At 42.6% G+C, this 13,849-nt stretch overlaps 1 protein-coding gene across 3 annotated transcripts in view; it reads left to right on the top strand.

The window, feature by feature from the left end:
• Window positions 1–13,849, top strand: part of jhy (junctional cadherin complex regulator) — a 141,253-nt gene that overhangs the window by 103,254 nt on the left and 24,150 nt on the right. For 2 of the 3 annotated variants that reach the window (XM_061750687.1, XM_061750686.1), the window contains one exon: window positions 10,515–10,601. The exons of the other annotated variant lie outside the window; for it this stretch is intronic. In XM_061750687.1, coding sequence (XP_061606671.1) covers window positions 10,515–10,601 — 87 coding nt within the window. The remainder of the gene's footprint in view (window positions 1–10,514; window positions 10,602–13,849) is intronic. 3 annotated transcript variants of the gene reach the window in all.

Here is a 13,849-nt window from a genome sequence, read left to right as displayed (position 1 = left end):
CCCGTAGGCATGACTGTGAGTGCGAATGGTTGTTTGTTTCTATGTGCCCTGCGATTGGCTGGCAACCAGTTCAGGGTGTACCCCGCCTCCTGCCCGATGACAGCTGGGATAGGCTCCAGCACGCCTGCGACCCTAGTGAGGAGAAGCGGCTTAGAAATTGGATCGATGGATATATATATATATATACATATATATATACACACACACACACATATATGTATTATATACACAGCAAAAATGAATGAACACAACTAGCTTAAAAACTAATGTTAAATACAAGAACTCACCATAACGCAGAATCAATGTGAGCCCTGGGCTTGTTCCTTATGTCCAGTCTGCTCAGTAAATTTTTCTTCAGAACTGTCACAGCAAAAAAGCCCGCTTCACAAAGATAGGATCTTGGAAATGGGAGCAGGGTATTCAGTTTACCTATTTTTCTTTCAAAAAATCTTTTAGTCCAGGATGCCAGTGTGTCATTGGCAAGCTTGTCGCCACATAGACTATTATGCAGAGGACATCAGTGCGTGAGAGTTTCTTGTTGAGATAAACCCGTATTTTAAGTAGGACTCCTGATATTTTCTATTAAAAGCTTTCTTTGTCTTTGAGGTTGTACAGCCTTATTTTTAATAACGTATCATGTATCACTGACAAGTGCAGTCTCGTGTTGTTTCGTTCGCAAATGTTTCGTTCAAAAGAACAAATCTTTTCAGTGAACATAATTAACTGAATCAGTTTATGAAATTATTGGTTCTTTGAGTTTGACCACCATTAGCGAGTCGGCTGGGAGCGGAAACAGAACTGCTGCAGCGTTCCTGTTGCGGCGGAGAAGATCCGGTCAATATTCAAAGTAAAATACATTTGACACACGAAACGCAGTACAACGGAAATTATATAAATTGGTCATTCTTATGTGGCCTGGTAACAAATGCCTCACAGGTACCTGTCCGCGGACCGGGGTTTGAGGACCACTGTTTATTGATAAATATGTTTATAATGGAAGTTAATGGTGCCAAAAAATACTACGGATACTAATAATAATAATCAACATCCATCCAATCATTTTTCTCCGCTTATCTGAGGTTGCAGGGGCAGCAGTTTAAGCATGGAAGCCCAGTCTTCCCTCTCTTCAGCCACTTCGTCCAGCTCTTCTGGGGGGATCCCAAGGCATTCCCAGGCCGAGAGACATAAGCCTCTCCAACATGTCCTGGGTCGTCCCCGGGGCCTCCATCAAAAAGGAAAAAAAACGGAAAAATGTCACTTCGGTGTGATACACTATATTGCCACAAGTATTTGCTCACCTGCCTTGACTCAGATATGTATTTAAGTGACATCCCATTCTTAATCCATAGGGTTTAATATGACATTGGTCCACCCTTTGCAGTTATAACATCTTAAACTCTTCTGGGAAGGTTTTCCACAATGTTTAAGAATGTGTATGAGAAATTCCATAAGCACATTTGTGAGGTTAAACAATGATATCAGAATCAGAATCATCTTTATTTGCCAAGTATGTCCAAAACACACAAGGAATTTGTCTCCGGTAGTTGAAGCCGCTCTAGTACAACAGACAGTCAATTTACAGAACACTTTGGAGACATAAAGACATTGACAAAAAACAATTGTGCAAAAAGATGCAGAGTCCTCTAGCACTTAGAGCAGTTCGAATGACTAATATTGCAATAGTCCGATGCCATGACCATTGCAATATTGGACAAGAAGGGCTGCCTATCGGTCTCGTCTAATTCATTCAAAAGTGTTCTATAGGGTTGAGGTCAGGATTGTGCAGGCCAGTTAAATTCATCCACATCAAACTCTCTCACCCATATCTTTATGAATCTTGATTTGTGCACTGATGCGCAGTCATGTTGGAATAGGAAGGGACCATCTCCAAACTGTTCCCACAAAGTTAGAAATGTCCAAAATATTAGCCCTTGAGCTCCAGTGAAAGGAAGTCTGAATGCTTCAGCATACCAAGAGATTTTGGACAGTCAAACAGTTTAGGGATTACCCCTTCCTGTTTCAACATGTCTGTGCACCAGTGCACAAGGCAAGGTCCATAAAGACATGGTTGAGAGAATTTGGTATTTGAAATTGACTGGCCTGCACAGAGTCCTGCCCTCAGCCCGATAGAATACCTTTCGGTTGATTTCGAGTGGACAATGAGCCAGTCCTCGTCAAACATCAGTGTGTGACCTCACAAATATGGTCCTGGAAGAATGGGCAAAAATTCCAATAAACTCACTCCTATACCTTGTTGAAAGAGTTGCTGTTACAGCTGTAAACGGTAGCCCAACATCATATTAAACTGTATGGATTTAGAATGGGATATCACGTGAGTCAAGGCAGGTGAGTGAATACTTTTGGCAATTTAGTGTATGTTCCAACAATACACTGTCCTTTCCTGTGTTTGACAGAAAGCACCTCTTTCTGACCAAATGACCCATTCCACAAAGTTGGTGGTGTAAAAGTCAACATACTGCAGCTGGTTAAAAGATTTGACTTTCCAGGGAGGCCCCATGTCACATGATAAAAAATCAAAGCGGTAATAGGCTGAAGAGAAGATATGTGTATCTGCGATTGGTTGCTATTGCTAAAGTAGTAGACGTATGCCTGTCACAGATAATTTAATATTGAATTTGTTGACCCGAATCTGAAATGAACAAACTGAATGTGAAAATATATAATTACAAATTTTATTGCGGTTCAAATAATCTTACATTCACTTTCAAATTTATTGGACTTCAGTTCCAAACTAATAAATTAAATTTCAAATCATATTATTCAGATTCAGTGTTTCAATGCAATGTTTCAAATTAAACAATATTCTTACATTTTTTGATGCAATTATTCAAGTTTAATGATTCAAATTCAAATATAAATGATTCAAATTCAGTTCCTGGTGGCACATATTTCAGTCCATAGATCCTCCCCTTCTCCTTTGCATCTTCTGCTGTAATTCCAGCTATCTGTAAGTCTTCCCTCAATCACATCCATAAATCTCATCTTTAGTCTTCTTTTTTTGCATCCTGCGTGGTGGCGCCATTTCCAGCAAGCAGCCTTCTACCAATAGATCTGCTGTCCCTCCTCTGCACATGTCCAAATAATTTTAATCTGGCCTCTCTATCTTTTTCTCCCAACTTTCCAGTCTGTGCTATGCCCCTCATGAGCTCCTTCCTATTCATCCTTGTCACTCTCAAAGAGAATCTCAGTATCTTAAACTCACTCTGACACTGCTCTATCTCCTGTCTTCTGGTCATTGCTACTAATGTTGTCACATCCTGCCTGGACAACTACAATGGAGTCCTGTTTTTGGCTACCCATCAAAGCCCGACACAGGTTCCAGTACATCCAAAATTCAGCTGCAAGGGTCCTCATCCGCACCAAGCCCTTGCAACACATCACTCTCACACATATCAATCTCCATTGGCTCCCGGTCAAGTCCCGCATCACCTACAAAATCCTGCTCCTCACCTACGAACTCCTCCATGCACTTGCCCCCCAGTACCTATCAAACATGCTTCACCAATACATCACATCCCAGAACCTTAGGTCTTCCAACTCTGGTCTCCTCTCCACCCCCTGTACCTGTCTGTGGATCCATGGGGCCAGTGCCTTCAGCGTTGCTGCCCCCACCCTCCCTCACCAATGATAGTTACTATTGAGTCAACAATTACTCATAACAAGTAATCATAGGTTGCTGATGGTTTGAAGAATTAGCCCAGCTGCCTGATGGCAATTTGCTCAATAGTTAATATACTTACATATTGTAATGACTGGGAGGTCACCGTTTATCCTACAAACCACAGTGAAGGTGGACAATCCACAGTGAAGGCGGACTAAATAAAATAGTGCAAAGAAATGCATGGCTTCACTATCGCCACACTATTTTTCTTATTTTCCTGAGCAAAAAGTGTGATTGATTGTTGTTGCTTTTTTATTTACACAAAGAATAGAATTGTGCTACCGTGTTAATTGCGCAATGCATTGTGGGCTAATTATTCATTCCGAAGTGGTCAAATGAAAAGTGTCATGGAGGTAAGGACTCACTCATTGAAGGACTTACAATAATTAGCTTAAAAACCATTTACAAAGAAACGTGAGCTTTTCAACATAATCTACTCTGGAGTCCGGACTGTTCTCACGGCGCTGCAGTGCGTGCTCACGTTCACGCAAGTGCTTTACCCCCTGTCAATCACCCACAGCTTTGCGAGTTAAGCAGCTGCTAAACTTGTCACCAGGAACAAAAAAAGTTTTTCCCCTGTTCGTATTGAAATTATGATTGTGGGAGGAAGTGTGTTTGGGTGTGTGCGCACGTGTTTGTTGATGGGGGACAGAATCAGGAGAAGCTATCAACAAACTCTTTAATGCAAACAAAATGAGTGCTGTTGGCCACATTCACGCTTTAAAAACATTAATTCATGCAGTAGCCTCCTATTTGTCTGTTTCTCACAATGTCTTACTGCCTTTCTCATGTACACACACACGTTCACACAAAACACTGTCCAGTTTTTTAGTGAAACTACCTGCTATAGTTTACTGAACTCCATCTGGAAGGGTTGTCAGGATAACTAAGGTGGCACAATTTGAGTCGCTTTTCTTTCTACAACCCCAATTCCAATGAAGTTGTGACGTTGTGTTAAACATAAAAACAGAATATAATGTTCATGTTCAACCTATATTTAATTGGATACACTACAAAGACAAGATATTTAATGTTCAAACTGATAAACTTGATTGTTTTTAGCAAATAATCATGAACTTAGAATTTTATGGCTGCAACACAAAAGCTGGGACAAGTGGCAAAAAGACTGAGAAAGTTGAGGAATGCTCATCAAACACATCCCTCAGGCGGGACTGGATGAAAAACCGACATCAGTCATCACTTTAAACTGCATACATTCCTTGAAGTCTCTGCGCCCTTTGCACAATGGTCATTGCCCTGGACTATTGCTATATTAGTCATTCAAACTGCTCTAAGTGCTAGAGGACTCTGCATCTTTTGGCACAATTGTAAAAAAATTTAAAAAAAACATTTTAAAAAATTGTACCGGGATTACCAGATAACTAGCAATCCTTTATTGCTCAGTGACTGTTTTTGTCAATGTCTTTATGTCTCAAAAGTGTTGTATGTCTGTCAATTGACTGTTTGTTGTTGTACTAGAGTGGCTCCAACTACCGGAGACAAATTCCTTGTGTTTTTTGGACATACTTGGCAAATAAAGATTATTCTGATTCTGATCAATGTGTAAAGGATATCACCACATGGGCTCAGGAAGACTTCAGAAAACCAATGTCAGTAAATACAGTTCGACGCTACATCCGTAAGTGCAACTTGAAACTCTACTATGCAGAGCAAAAGCCATTTATCAACAACACCCAGAAATGCCGCTGGCTTCTCTAGGTCCGAACTCATCTAAGATGGACTGATGCAAAGTGGACAAGTGTTCTGTGGTCCGACGAGTTGGCATTTCAAATTGTTTTGGGAAATTGTGCACGTCGTGTCCTCCGGGCCAAAGAGGAAAAGAACCATCCGGACTGTTATGGACGCAAAGTTCAAAAGCCAGCATCTCTGATGGCATGGGGCTGTGTTAGTGCCAATGGCATGGGTAACTTACACATCTGTGAAGGCGCCATTAATGCTGAAAGGTACATACAGGTTTTGGAGAAACATATGCTGCCATCCAAGCAACGTCTTTTTCATGGACACCCCTGCTTATTTCAGCAAGACAATGCCAAACCACATTCTGCACGTTTTACAACAGCATGGCTTCGTAGTGCGGGTACTAGACTGGCCTGCCTGCAGTCCAGACCTGTCTCCCATTGAAAATGTGTGGCGCATTATGAAGCGTAAAATATGACAACGGAGACCCCGGACTGTTGAACAGCTGAAGCTGTACATCAAGCAAGAATGGGAAATAATTCTACCTACAAAGCTTCAACAATTAGTGTCCTCAGTTCCCAAACGTTTATTGAATGTTGTTAAAAGAAAAGGTTATGTAACTCAGTGGTAAACATGACCCTGTCGCAGCTTTTTGGGAATGTGTTGCAGCCATAAAATTCTAAGTTAATGATTATTTGCTGTCAATAAAGTTTATCAGTTTGAACAATAAATATCTTGTCTTTGTAGTGTATTCAATTAAATATAGGTTGAAGATGGTATGCAAATCATTGTATTCTGTTTTTATGTTTAACACAACGTCCCAACTTCAGTGGAATTGGGGTTGTATACAAATGTGTGTGTGTATATATATATATATATATATATATGTGTGTGTGTGTGTGTGTGTGCGCGTGTGCGTGCGTGTGTGTGTGTGTGTGTGTGTGTATACACAGTATATGCCACACCTTGACAGCTGGTCTGTGAGAAAAAATGCCGACTGTAAACCGGTCCGCGGTGTTTGGGTTGTATTTACAGCCGTAAACCACCAAATGAAGCCCGAGACCAAATCATTATGTTTTTTACACAGCCAAGCTTCTTTTATCTCCTATTTCTAGTAACTTAGAAATTGTGCAATGGCCAAATTTCAGCCCTCTAACCTTTGATTTTGACCTTTGATCATTGACCTTTGAATGAAAAAGTAAAAAAATTTCCAAAAAATGGACGAGGGCTACATTCTTCTTTTCCTTTCGACTTGTCCCATTAGGGTTCGCCACAGCGCGTCATCCTTTTCCATGTAAGCCTATCTCCTGCATCCTCCTCTCGAACACCAACTGCCATCATGTCTTCCCTCACGACATCCATCAAACTTCTCTTTGGTCTTCCTCTAGCTCTCTTGCCTGGCAGCTCCATCCTCATCCTCCTCCTACCAATATACGCACTATTTCTCCTCTGGACGTGTCCAAACCATCGAAGTCTGCTCTCTCTAACTTTCTCCAAAACATCGAACCTTGGCTGTCCCTCTGATGAGCTCATTTCTAATTTTATCCAACCTGGTCACTCCAAGTGCGAACTTCAACATCTTCATTTCCGCCACCTCCAACTCTGCTTCCTGTTGTCTCTTCAGTGCCACTGTCTCTAATCCATACATCATGGCTGGCCTCACCACTGTTTTATAAACTTTGCCCTTCATCCTAGCAGAGACTCTTCTGTCACATAACACACCTGACACCTTCCTCCACCCGTTCCAACCTGCTTGGACCCGTTTCTTCACTTCCTGACCACACTCACCATTGCTCTGGACAGTTGACCCCAAGTAATTAAAGTCCTCCACCCTTGCTATCTCTTCTCCCTGTAGCCTCACTCTTCCCCCACCACCCCTCTCATTCATGCACATATATTCTGTCTTACTTCGGCTAATCTTCATTCCTCTTCTTTCCAGTGCATGCCTCCATCTTTCTAACTGTTCCTCCACCTGCTCCCTGCTTTCACTGCAGATCACAATGTCATCTGCAAACATGGTCCACGGGGATTCGAGTCTAACCTCATCTGTCAGCCTATCCATCACCACTGCAAAAAGGAAGGGGCTCAGGGCTGAAGCCTGATGCAGTCCCACGTCCACCTTAAATTCTTCTGTCACACCTACAGCACACCTCACCGCTGTTCTGCTGCCCTCGTACATGTCCTGTATTATTCTAACATACTTCTCTGCCACTCCAGACTTCCGCATGCAGTACCACAGTTCCTCTCTGGGTACTCTGTCATAGGCTTTCTCTAGATCTACAAAGACACAATGTAGCTCCTTCTGACCTTCTCTGTACTTTTCCATCAACATCCTCAAGGCAAATAATGCGTCTGTGGTACTCTTTCTAGGCATGAAACCATACTGTTGCTCGCAAATACTCACTTCTGTCCTGAGTCTAGCCTCCACTACTCTTTCCCATAACTTCATTGTGTGGCTCAACAACTTTATTCCTCTATAGTTCCCACAGCTCTGCACATCACCTTTGTTCTTAAAAATGGGCACCAGTACACTTTTCCTCCATTCCTCAGGCATCTTCTCACGCACTAGAATTCTATTGAACAAGCTGGTCAAAAACTTCACAGCCACCTCTCCTCGATGGTTCCATACCGCCACAGGAATGTCATCAGGACCAACTGCCTTTCCATTTTTCATCCTCTTTAATGCCTTTCTAACTTCCCCCTTACTAATCATTGCCACTTCCTGGTCCACCACACTTGCCTCTTCTCCTCTCCCTTCTCTCTCATTTTCCTCATTCATCAACTCCTCGAAGTATTCTTTCCATCTAGCTAGCACACTGCTGGCACCAGTCAACATATTTCCATCTCTATCCTTAATCACCCTAACCTGCTGCACATCCTTCCCATCTCTATCCCTCTGTCTGGCCAGCCTGTATAGATCCTTTTCTCCTTCTTTAGTGTCCAACCTGCCATACATGTCATCATATGCCTCTTGTTTGGCCTTTGCCACCTCTACCTTTGCCCTGTGTCGCATCTCAATGTATTGCTTTCGCCTCTCCTCGGTCCTCTCAGTGTCCCACTTCTTCTTAGCTAACCTTTTTCCTTGTATGATTTCCTGTACTGTGAGGTTCCACCGCCAAGTCTCCTTCTTTCCTTTCCTGCCAGAAGATACACAAAGTACTCTCCTGCCTGCCTCTCTGATCATGTTGGCTGCAGTGGTCCAGTCTTCTGGAAGCTCCTCCCATCCACCGAGAGCCCGTCTCACCTCTTCCCAAAAAGCTGCACAACACTCGTCCTGTCTCAGCTTCCACAACATGGTTCTCTTCTCTGCCTTTGTCTTCCTATTCTTCCTCCCCACCACCAGAGTCATCTTACACACCACCATCCTATGCTGTCGAGCCACACTCTCCCCTACCACTGCCTTACAGTTGGTAACCTCCTTCAGATTACATCGTCTGCACAAAATGTAATCCACCTCCGTGCTTCTACCTCCGCTCTGGTAGGTCACCCTATGTTCCTGCCTCTTCTGGAAAAAAGTGTTCACTACAGCCATTTGCATCCTTGTTGCAATGTCTACCACCATCTGTCCTTCGAAGTTCCTTTCCTGGATGCCGTACTTACCCATCACTTCTTCACCCCTATTACCTTCACCAACATGTCCATTACAATCTGCACCAATTACGACTCTCTCTCTGTCTGGGACGCTCAGAACTACTTCGTCTAGCTCCTTCCAGAATTTCTCTTTCACCTCTAGGTCACATCCTACCTGTGGGCCATAGCCACTAATCACATTACACATAACACTCTCAATTTCAAGTTTCAGCCTCATCACTTGATCTGATCCTCTTTTCACCTCCAAGACATTCTTAGCCAACTCTTCTTTTAAAATAATCCCGACTACATTTCTCTTCCCATCTACACCATTGTAAACTAATTTAAACCCTGCCCCTAAACTTCTAGCCTTACTGCCTTTCCACCTGATCTCCTGGACACACAATATATCAACCTTTCTTCTACTCATCATGTCCTGTCATCATCCCAACATTCAAAGTCCCCATATTCAATTCTAGGCTCTGTGCTTTCCTCTTTTCTTTCTGCCGAAAAACCTGCTTTCCACCTCGTCTTCTTCTTTGACTTAGACCCACAGTAGCTGAATTTCCAACGCCGCTCTGCAGGTTTACGGGGCCGGTGGCGGACGTTGTTAACCCGGGCCACGACCGATCCGGTATAGAATTGTTTGGATGAACCCTCATATTTGTTTGGCAAAGTTTTAAGCCGGATGCCCTTCCTGACGCAACCCTCTGCATTTATCCGGGCTTGGGACCGGCCTACAGTTTGCACTGACTTGTGCCCCCCATCGGGCTGCATTGGACTAGGGCTACATCAGGGCTGGAAAACCATTCATGTAAACCCTCTAAATTCATTTTAAACATGGTTGTCTGTATCAATATGTGTTGTGTGCTGTTTCTACACCGAGGTATCAGTAAAGCCTAGGGCATGGAGTTCAGTGCCTGGATGACGTTATGTTGGGGGGGGGGGGGGACGGAAAGACGACGACATCACTTCGGTGTGATACAGTGTGTTCCCACAATAACACTATCCTTTCCTGCATTAGAAAGGAAGCACCTTTTTCTGACCACATGCGCATTGCACAAGGGTTAAGGGAAGGTGGTATAAAGGTTAAAATATTGTAGCTGGTTACAATATTTGACTTTCCGGAGAGGCCCTATATCACATGCTCACAAACAAAGGCACTGATTGGCGCTGTATCTGCTATCGGTTGCTATTCCTAAAGTACCGAGATGTCTGTCACAGCTAATTTTAAATTGAATTTGTCAAACTGAATCTGAATCTTCTTGGCTTGCTGAATAGCAGATTGCATTTGTGATGTAATAGTAACCGGTTTGTCAAGAGTCAGGTCAGGTTCAAGCAAAAGTCTTTCTCTGATGCCAGAATTGTTTACATATTCTATTAAGTGGTCATGGATCTTTTTGTCAAGTTTATCATCAAATCTAAGTCAACTGTGTCTAATGAAAAGTATAAAAGTTGCTAAGAGAACTTCTGTTGTTTATCAGGATAAAACTGAATTTAACTAGTTTTGAAAATAGTGCCCAGTGATTAATCATTTTCACAACTGTGTCCTCTATATTCTCAGACATACACCCTAAAAGAATACAAGGAGTTGAAGCTAGATGTGAAGCTGCAAGGTCTGGGTCCAGACTACACAGCAGTTAAGAAGCTAGTAAGTAGCACCCTGTTATAAAAATTCGAAATGTTTGATATGGGGGTTATCTTTTAATGTTCAAAACCAGAGTCTGTTGGTGAAGCAAGACGAATGTAAAAACAAAAAACCAATAAAATGGAATTGCAATGGAATAGTAGGATTTAAAAATACAGTGGTACTTGGACTTATGAAAGTCTCAATTTGCAAGTTTCTCAAGTTACAAGCGGTCGCTTGGTCGATTATTATTGCTTTTTTTGCATTATCTTGCTGGCAAAAATTTGACATATGAGTAGCGTGGTCTTTCAGGCCGCTCAACCGCTTAACCGCTCGATGGTAGCAGTGAACTACAACAAAGTGGGAAAGTACAGGTAACTGTTGAGTTTGCATTCCTTTTTAAGGTATTTTGTCAAATTTCTTTTTTCAATAATAAAAATAATAATATGATAATAATACATGGCATCACTCACTAAAAGCGGAGTTTGAAAGTAAACAAGCAACTATAGTTTTCTAACAGTTGAATAGTTCGTCTGTTGGCGAGTAAAGATTGGTTAGAAAAATGTTTTGTCCCATTTAGTCATCTCTTTCATTTGACTGTACTTTTTTCATCTCCACATCTCCTCTGGGACGCACTCGGCTCTACACTGTCCCACTCCACGCAGCCGTCCCATCGCAGACAGTCCTTATGTTAAATGAATAAATATCCCATTGTTGAGCCGTCAACTTATTGTGGTGGAGGGGTTTGTGTATACCAACTAAGAGCTAAGTTGTCTGGAGCTTTATGCCGATGGCAAACAGGTCGTAGGTGAGGGACCAACCAAAGCTCCAAAAACCCCTATGATGCCTAAAAATTCAGGAAAACGGACTGGTGGCCGGGCCTGCACCCATGGGGCCCAGCCGGGCACAGCCCGAAAGGTGTGACGTGGGTCCCCCTTCCCATGGGGTCACAACCTGTGGGAGGGGGCATAGGGGTCGGGTGCAATGTGAGCTGGGCGGTGGGCGAAGGCAGGGACCTTGTTCCGATCCCTGGCTACAGAAGCTGGCTCTTGGGACGTGGAATGTCACCTCTCTGGCAGGGAAGGAGCCCGAGCTGGTGTGTGAGGTCAAGAAGTTATGTCGTCCCGCGAGGATGCCGTTGTTACAAAAACAAAATGAATAAATACCAAACAATGAAAAGAAAATGAAATAAAAGGACACAAAACAAAAGTAAATAAGAATGGACGTCCCAACAAATGTACACAAGGCAGAAACAATGTTAAAATGCTCAAAGTGTCCCGCAAGGGAAGACTGGGCGCATGCACGAGAAAGATTAATGAAATAAAAGTTTTGAATAAGAGTGGAACTGTTGATCACGTTAATGACTGCTTGAAGTCATTTCATGAAGGAATTTCATGCTGCTCACGAGTCAGTGCAAAGGCTCTTATCAAAGGAGGGAAAAAAAGAGGATAATGTGGACTGGTATGAGCCGAGGATGACAAATTTTTAATATTGGTTGAAAGATGTCAAAATGTCGAAGAGAGAACAAATTACACAATCAAGTGTTAAGCCTCATGACAGTATTTCCAACGTGTCTAAAAGGACCAAAGGCTCCAAGGCTTTCTCAGCATCCTCCCAAGTGTCCTCCTCGACCTCCTCAGCAGCCAGAAAAGCAGCTGCTGAAAATGCTGCACTGCTGGCCAAAGCTGCTGCATTCAAGGACAAACAGGCATTTCTCCTGCGGTCGTATAATTCGGCAAAGGGTTAACCCTTTAATGCATAGTGGTCACGACAGTGGACAGCTATTCAAAAGCCGTTTTCTCCTATATGAATAGGTCTTAAAGTTACAGTTGTGCATCAGTCACTACAGTGGACGCTAGTGTGTCATGCCATACACTTCCATCTACTGGCCAGCATTTGTAAGTGCAATTTTTTTTTCTCAAAAACAAGATGGCTGACAGAAGCACACGCGTGCCTTTCAGTAGAGGAATATCTGTCCATTCCTTCTAGGACAGACACCCTTGCAGGTAAATAAATAAATTGGGAACATCAAGCAACAACTAAGGAGTAATATGATTGTTAAAATATCAAAGTATTGATTTTGTGATTTGAGGAAATTGTCATTAATCATGTGTCCACTAAATTGGACACCCTGCATCGCTAGCTATATTTTGACTACAATTTATAGTATTACTGGAACTTTATGTTTTGAAAATATTTCATCTGTATTAACCTTTTGGCTGCAAATGAATTTATTTTTTAGTATAGCAATATTTTGTGGATATTTATCCTATCATGAGCGTAATGAGCCTTGTCCTTATGTTTTTTAGAGGTCAGGTGCAGAGCATGCTCGCAAAGCCTACAAGATAGTTGAGCAAATACCATCTGATTCAAGTGAAGATGATGTCAGTGGCAGCGATGGCTACCAGAAAAAAGATAATTAGCAAATGGCAGCAGTAGTGACGAAGCTGAGGATGCCGAGGAAGATGAGGCTGCTGAAAAAGCTGAGGGAGCTGAGGATGTCCTACCTGACAAAGGTCAAAAACACCAAAGCAGACATGTCTGGAAAATCAAAGACAATGAGTATGAGGGAAACATGGCTCCTTTTTAGGAGAGTTGAAAGTGAATATTGAGGGAACAGCCCCAATGGATTTCTTCATGCATCTATTTCACGAAGAGCTGATAGATGAAATAGTGCTCAACTCAAACCACGATGCACTGCAAAATGGAAAAAAAAATTTGGCCATTACAATTGGTGAAATGAAGACTGTTTCTAGGGATTACTTTGGTCATGTCATACTTCAAATACCCAAGATCAAGAAAGTACTGGTCATCAGAGGAAGGGCTGTGTCTTGATTTGATAGCAAATGCCATGCCGCTGAACAGATTTGAGAAGATTCTGAGGTACATGGACTTTGTTGATAATTATTCACAGGAGCCAGGAAATGCCGATAAGAAGAAGAAGAAGAAGAAGAATCCCCTTTTATTGTCATGAACATGTATGCATGCATGCACACGAAATTTGTTCTCTGCATTTAACCCATCACAGTGAACACATACACGTTAGTGGAACACACTGGAGCAGGGGGCAGCTGAAGCGCCCGGGGAGCATTTCGGGGTATCAGTGTCTTGCTCAAGGACACCACAGCCGTCAGTACGGGGTATGTTGGCGGATGGTCCAGTCAGGTTCTTGAACCTAAGTCCCCCACGGTAGCAGGCGATGATCTTAACCATTGGGCCACGCTCTTCAAAATCAGGCCAGTGTTGGACACACTCAAAAAAAACCTTCAGTT

This window comes from Phyllopteryx taeniolatus, chromosome 17 (genome assembly GCF_024500385.1).
Source record: "Phyllopteryx taeniolatus isolate TA_2022b chromosome 17, UOR_Ptae_1.2, whole genome shotgun sequence".
NCBI classification, from domain to species: domain Eukaryota; kingdom Metazoa; phylum Chordata; class Actinopteri; order Syngnathiformes; family Syngnathidae; genus Phyllopteryx; species Phyllopteryx taeniolatus.
The sequence above is the reverse complement of the archived record's forward strand: the minus strand, read 5'-3'. Positions and strand labels throughout refer to the sequence as shown.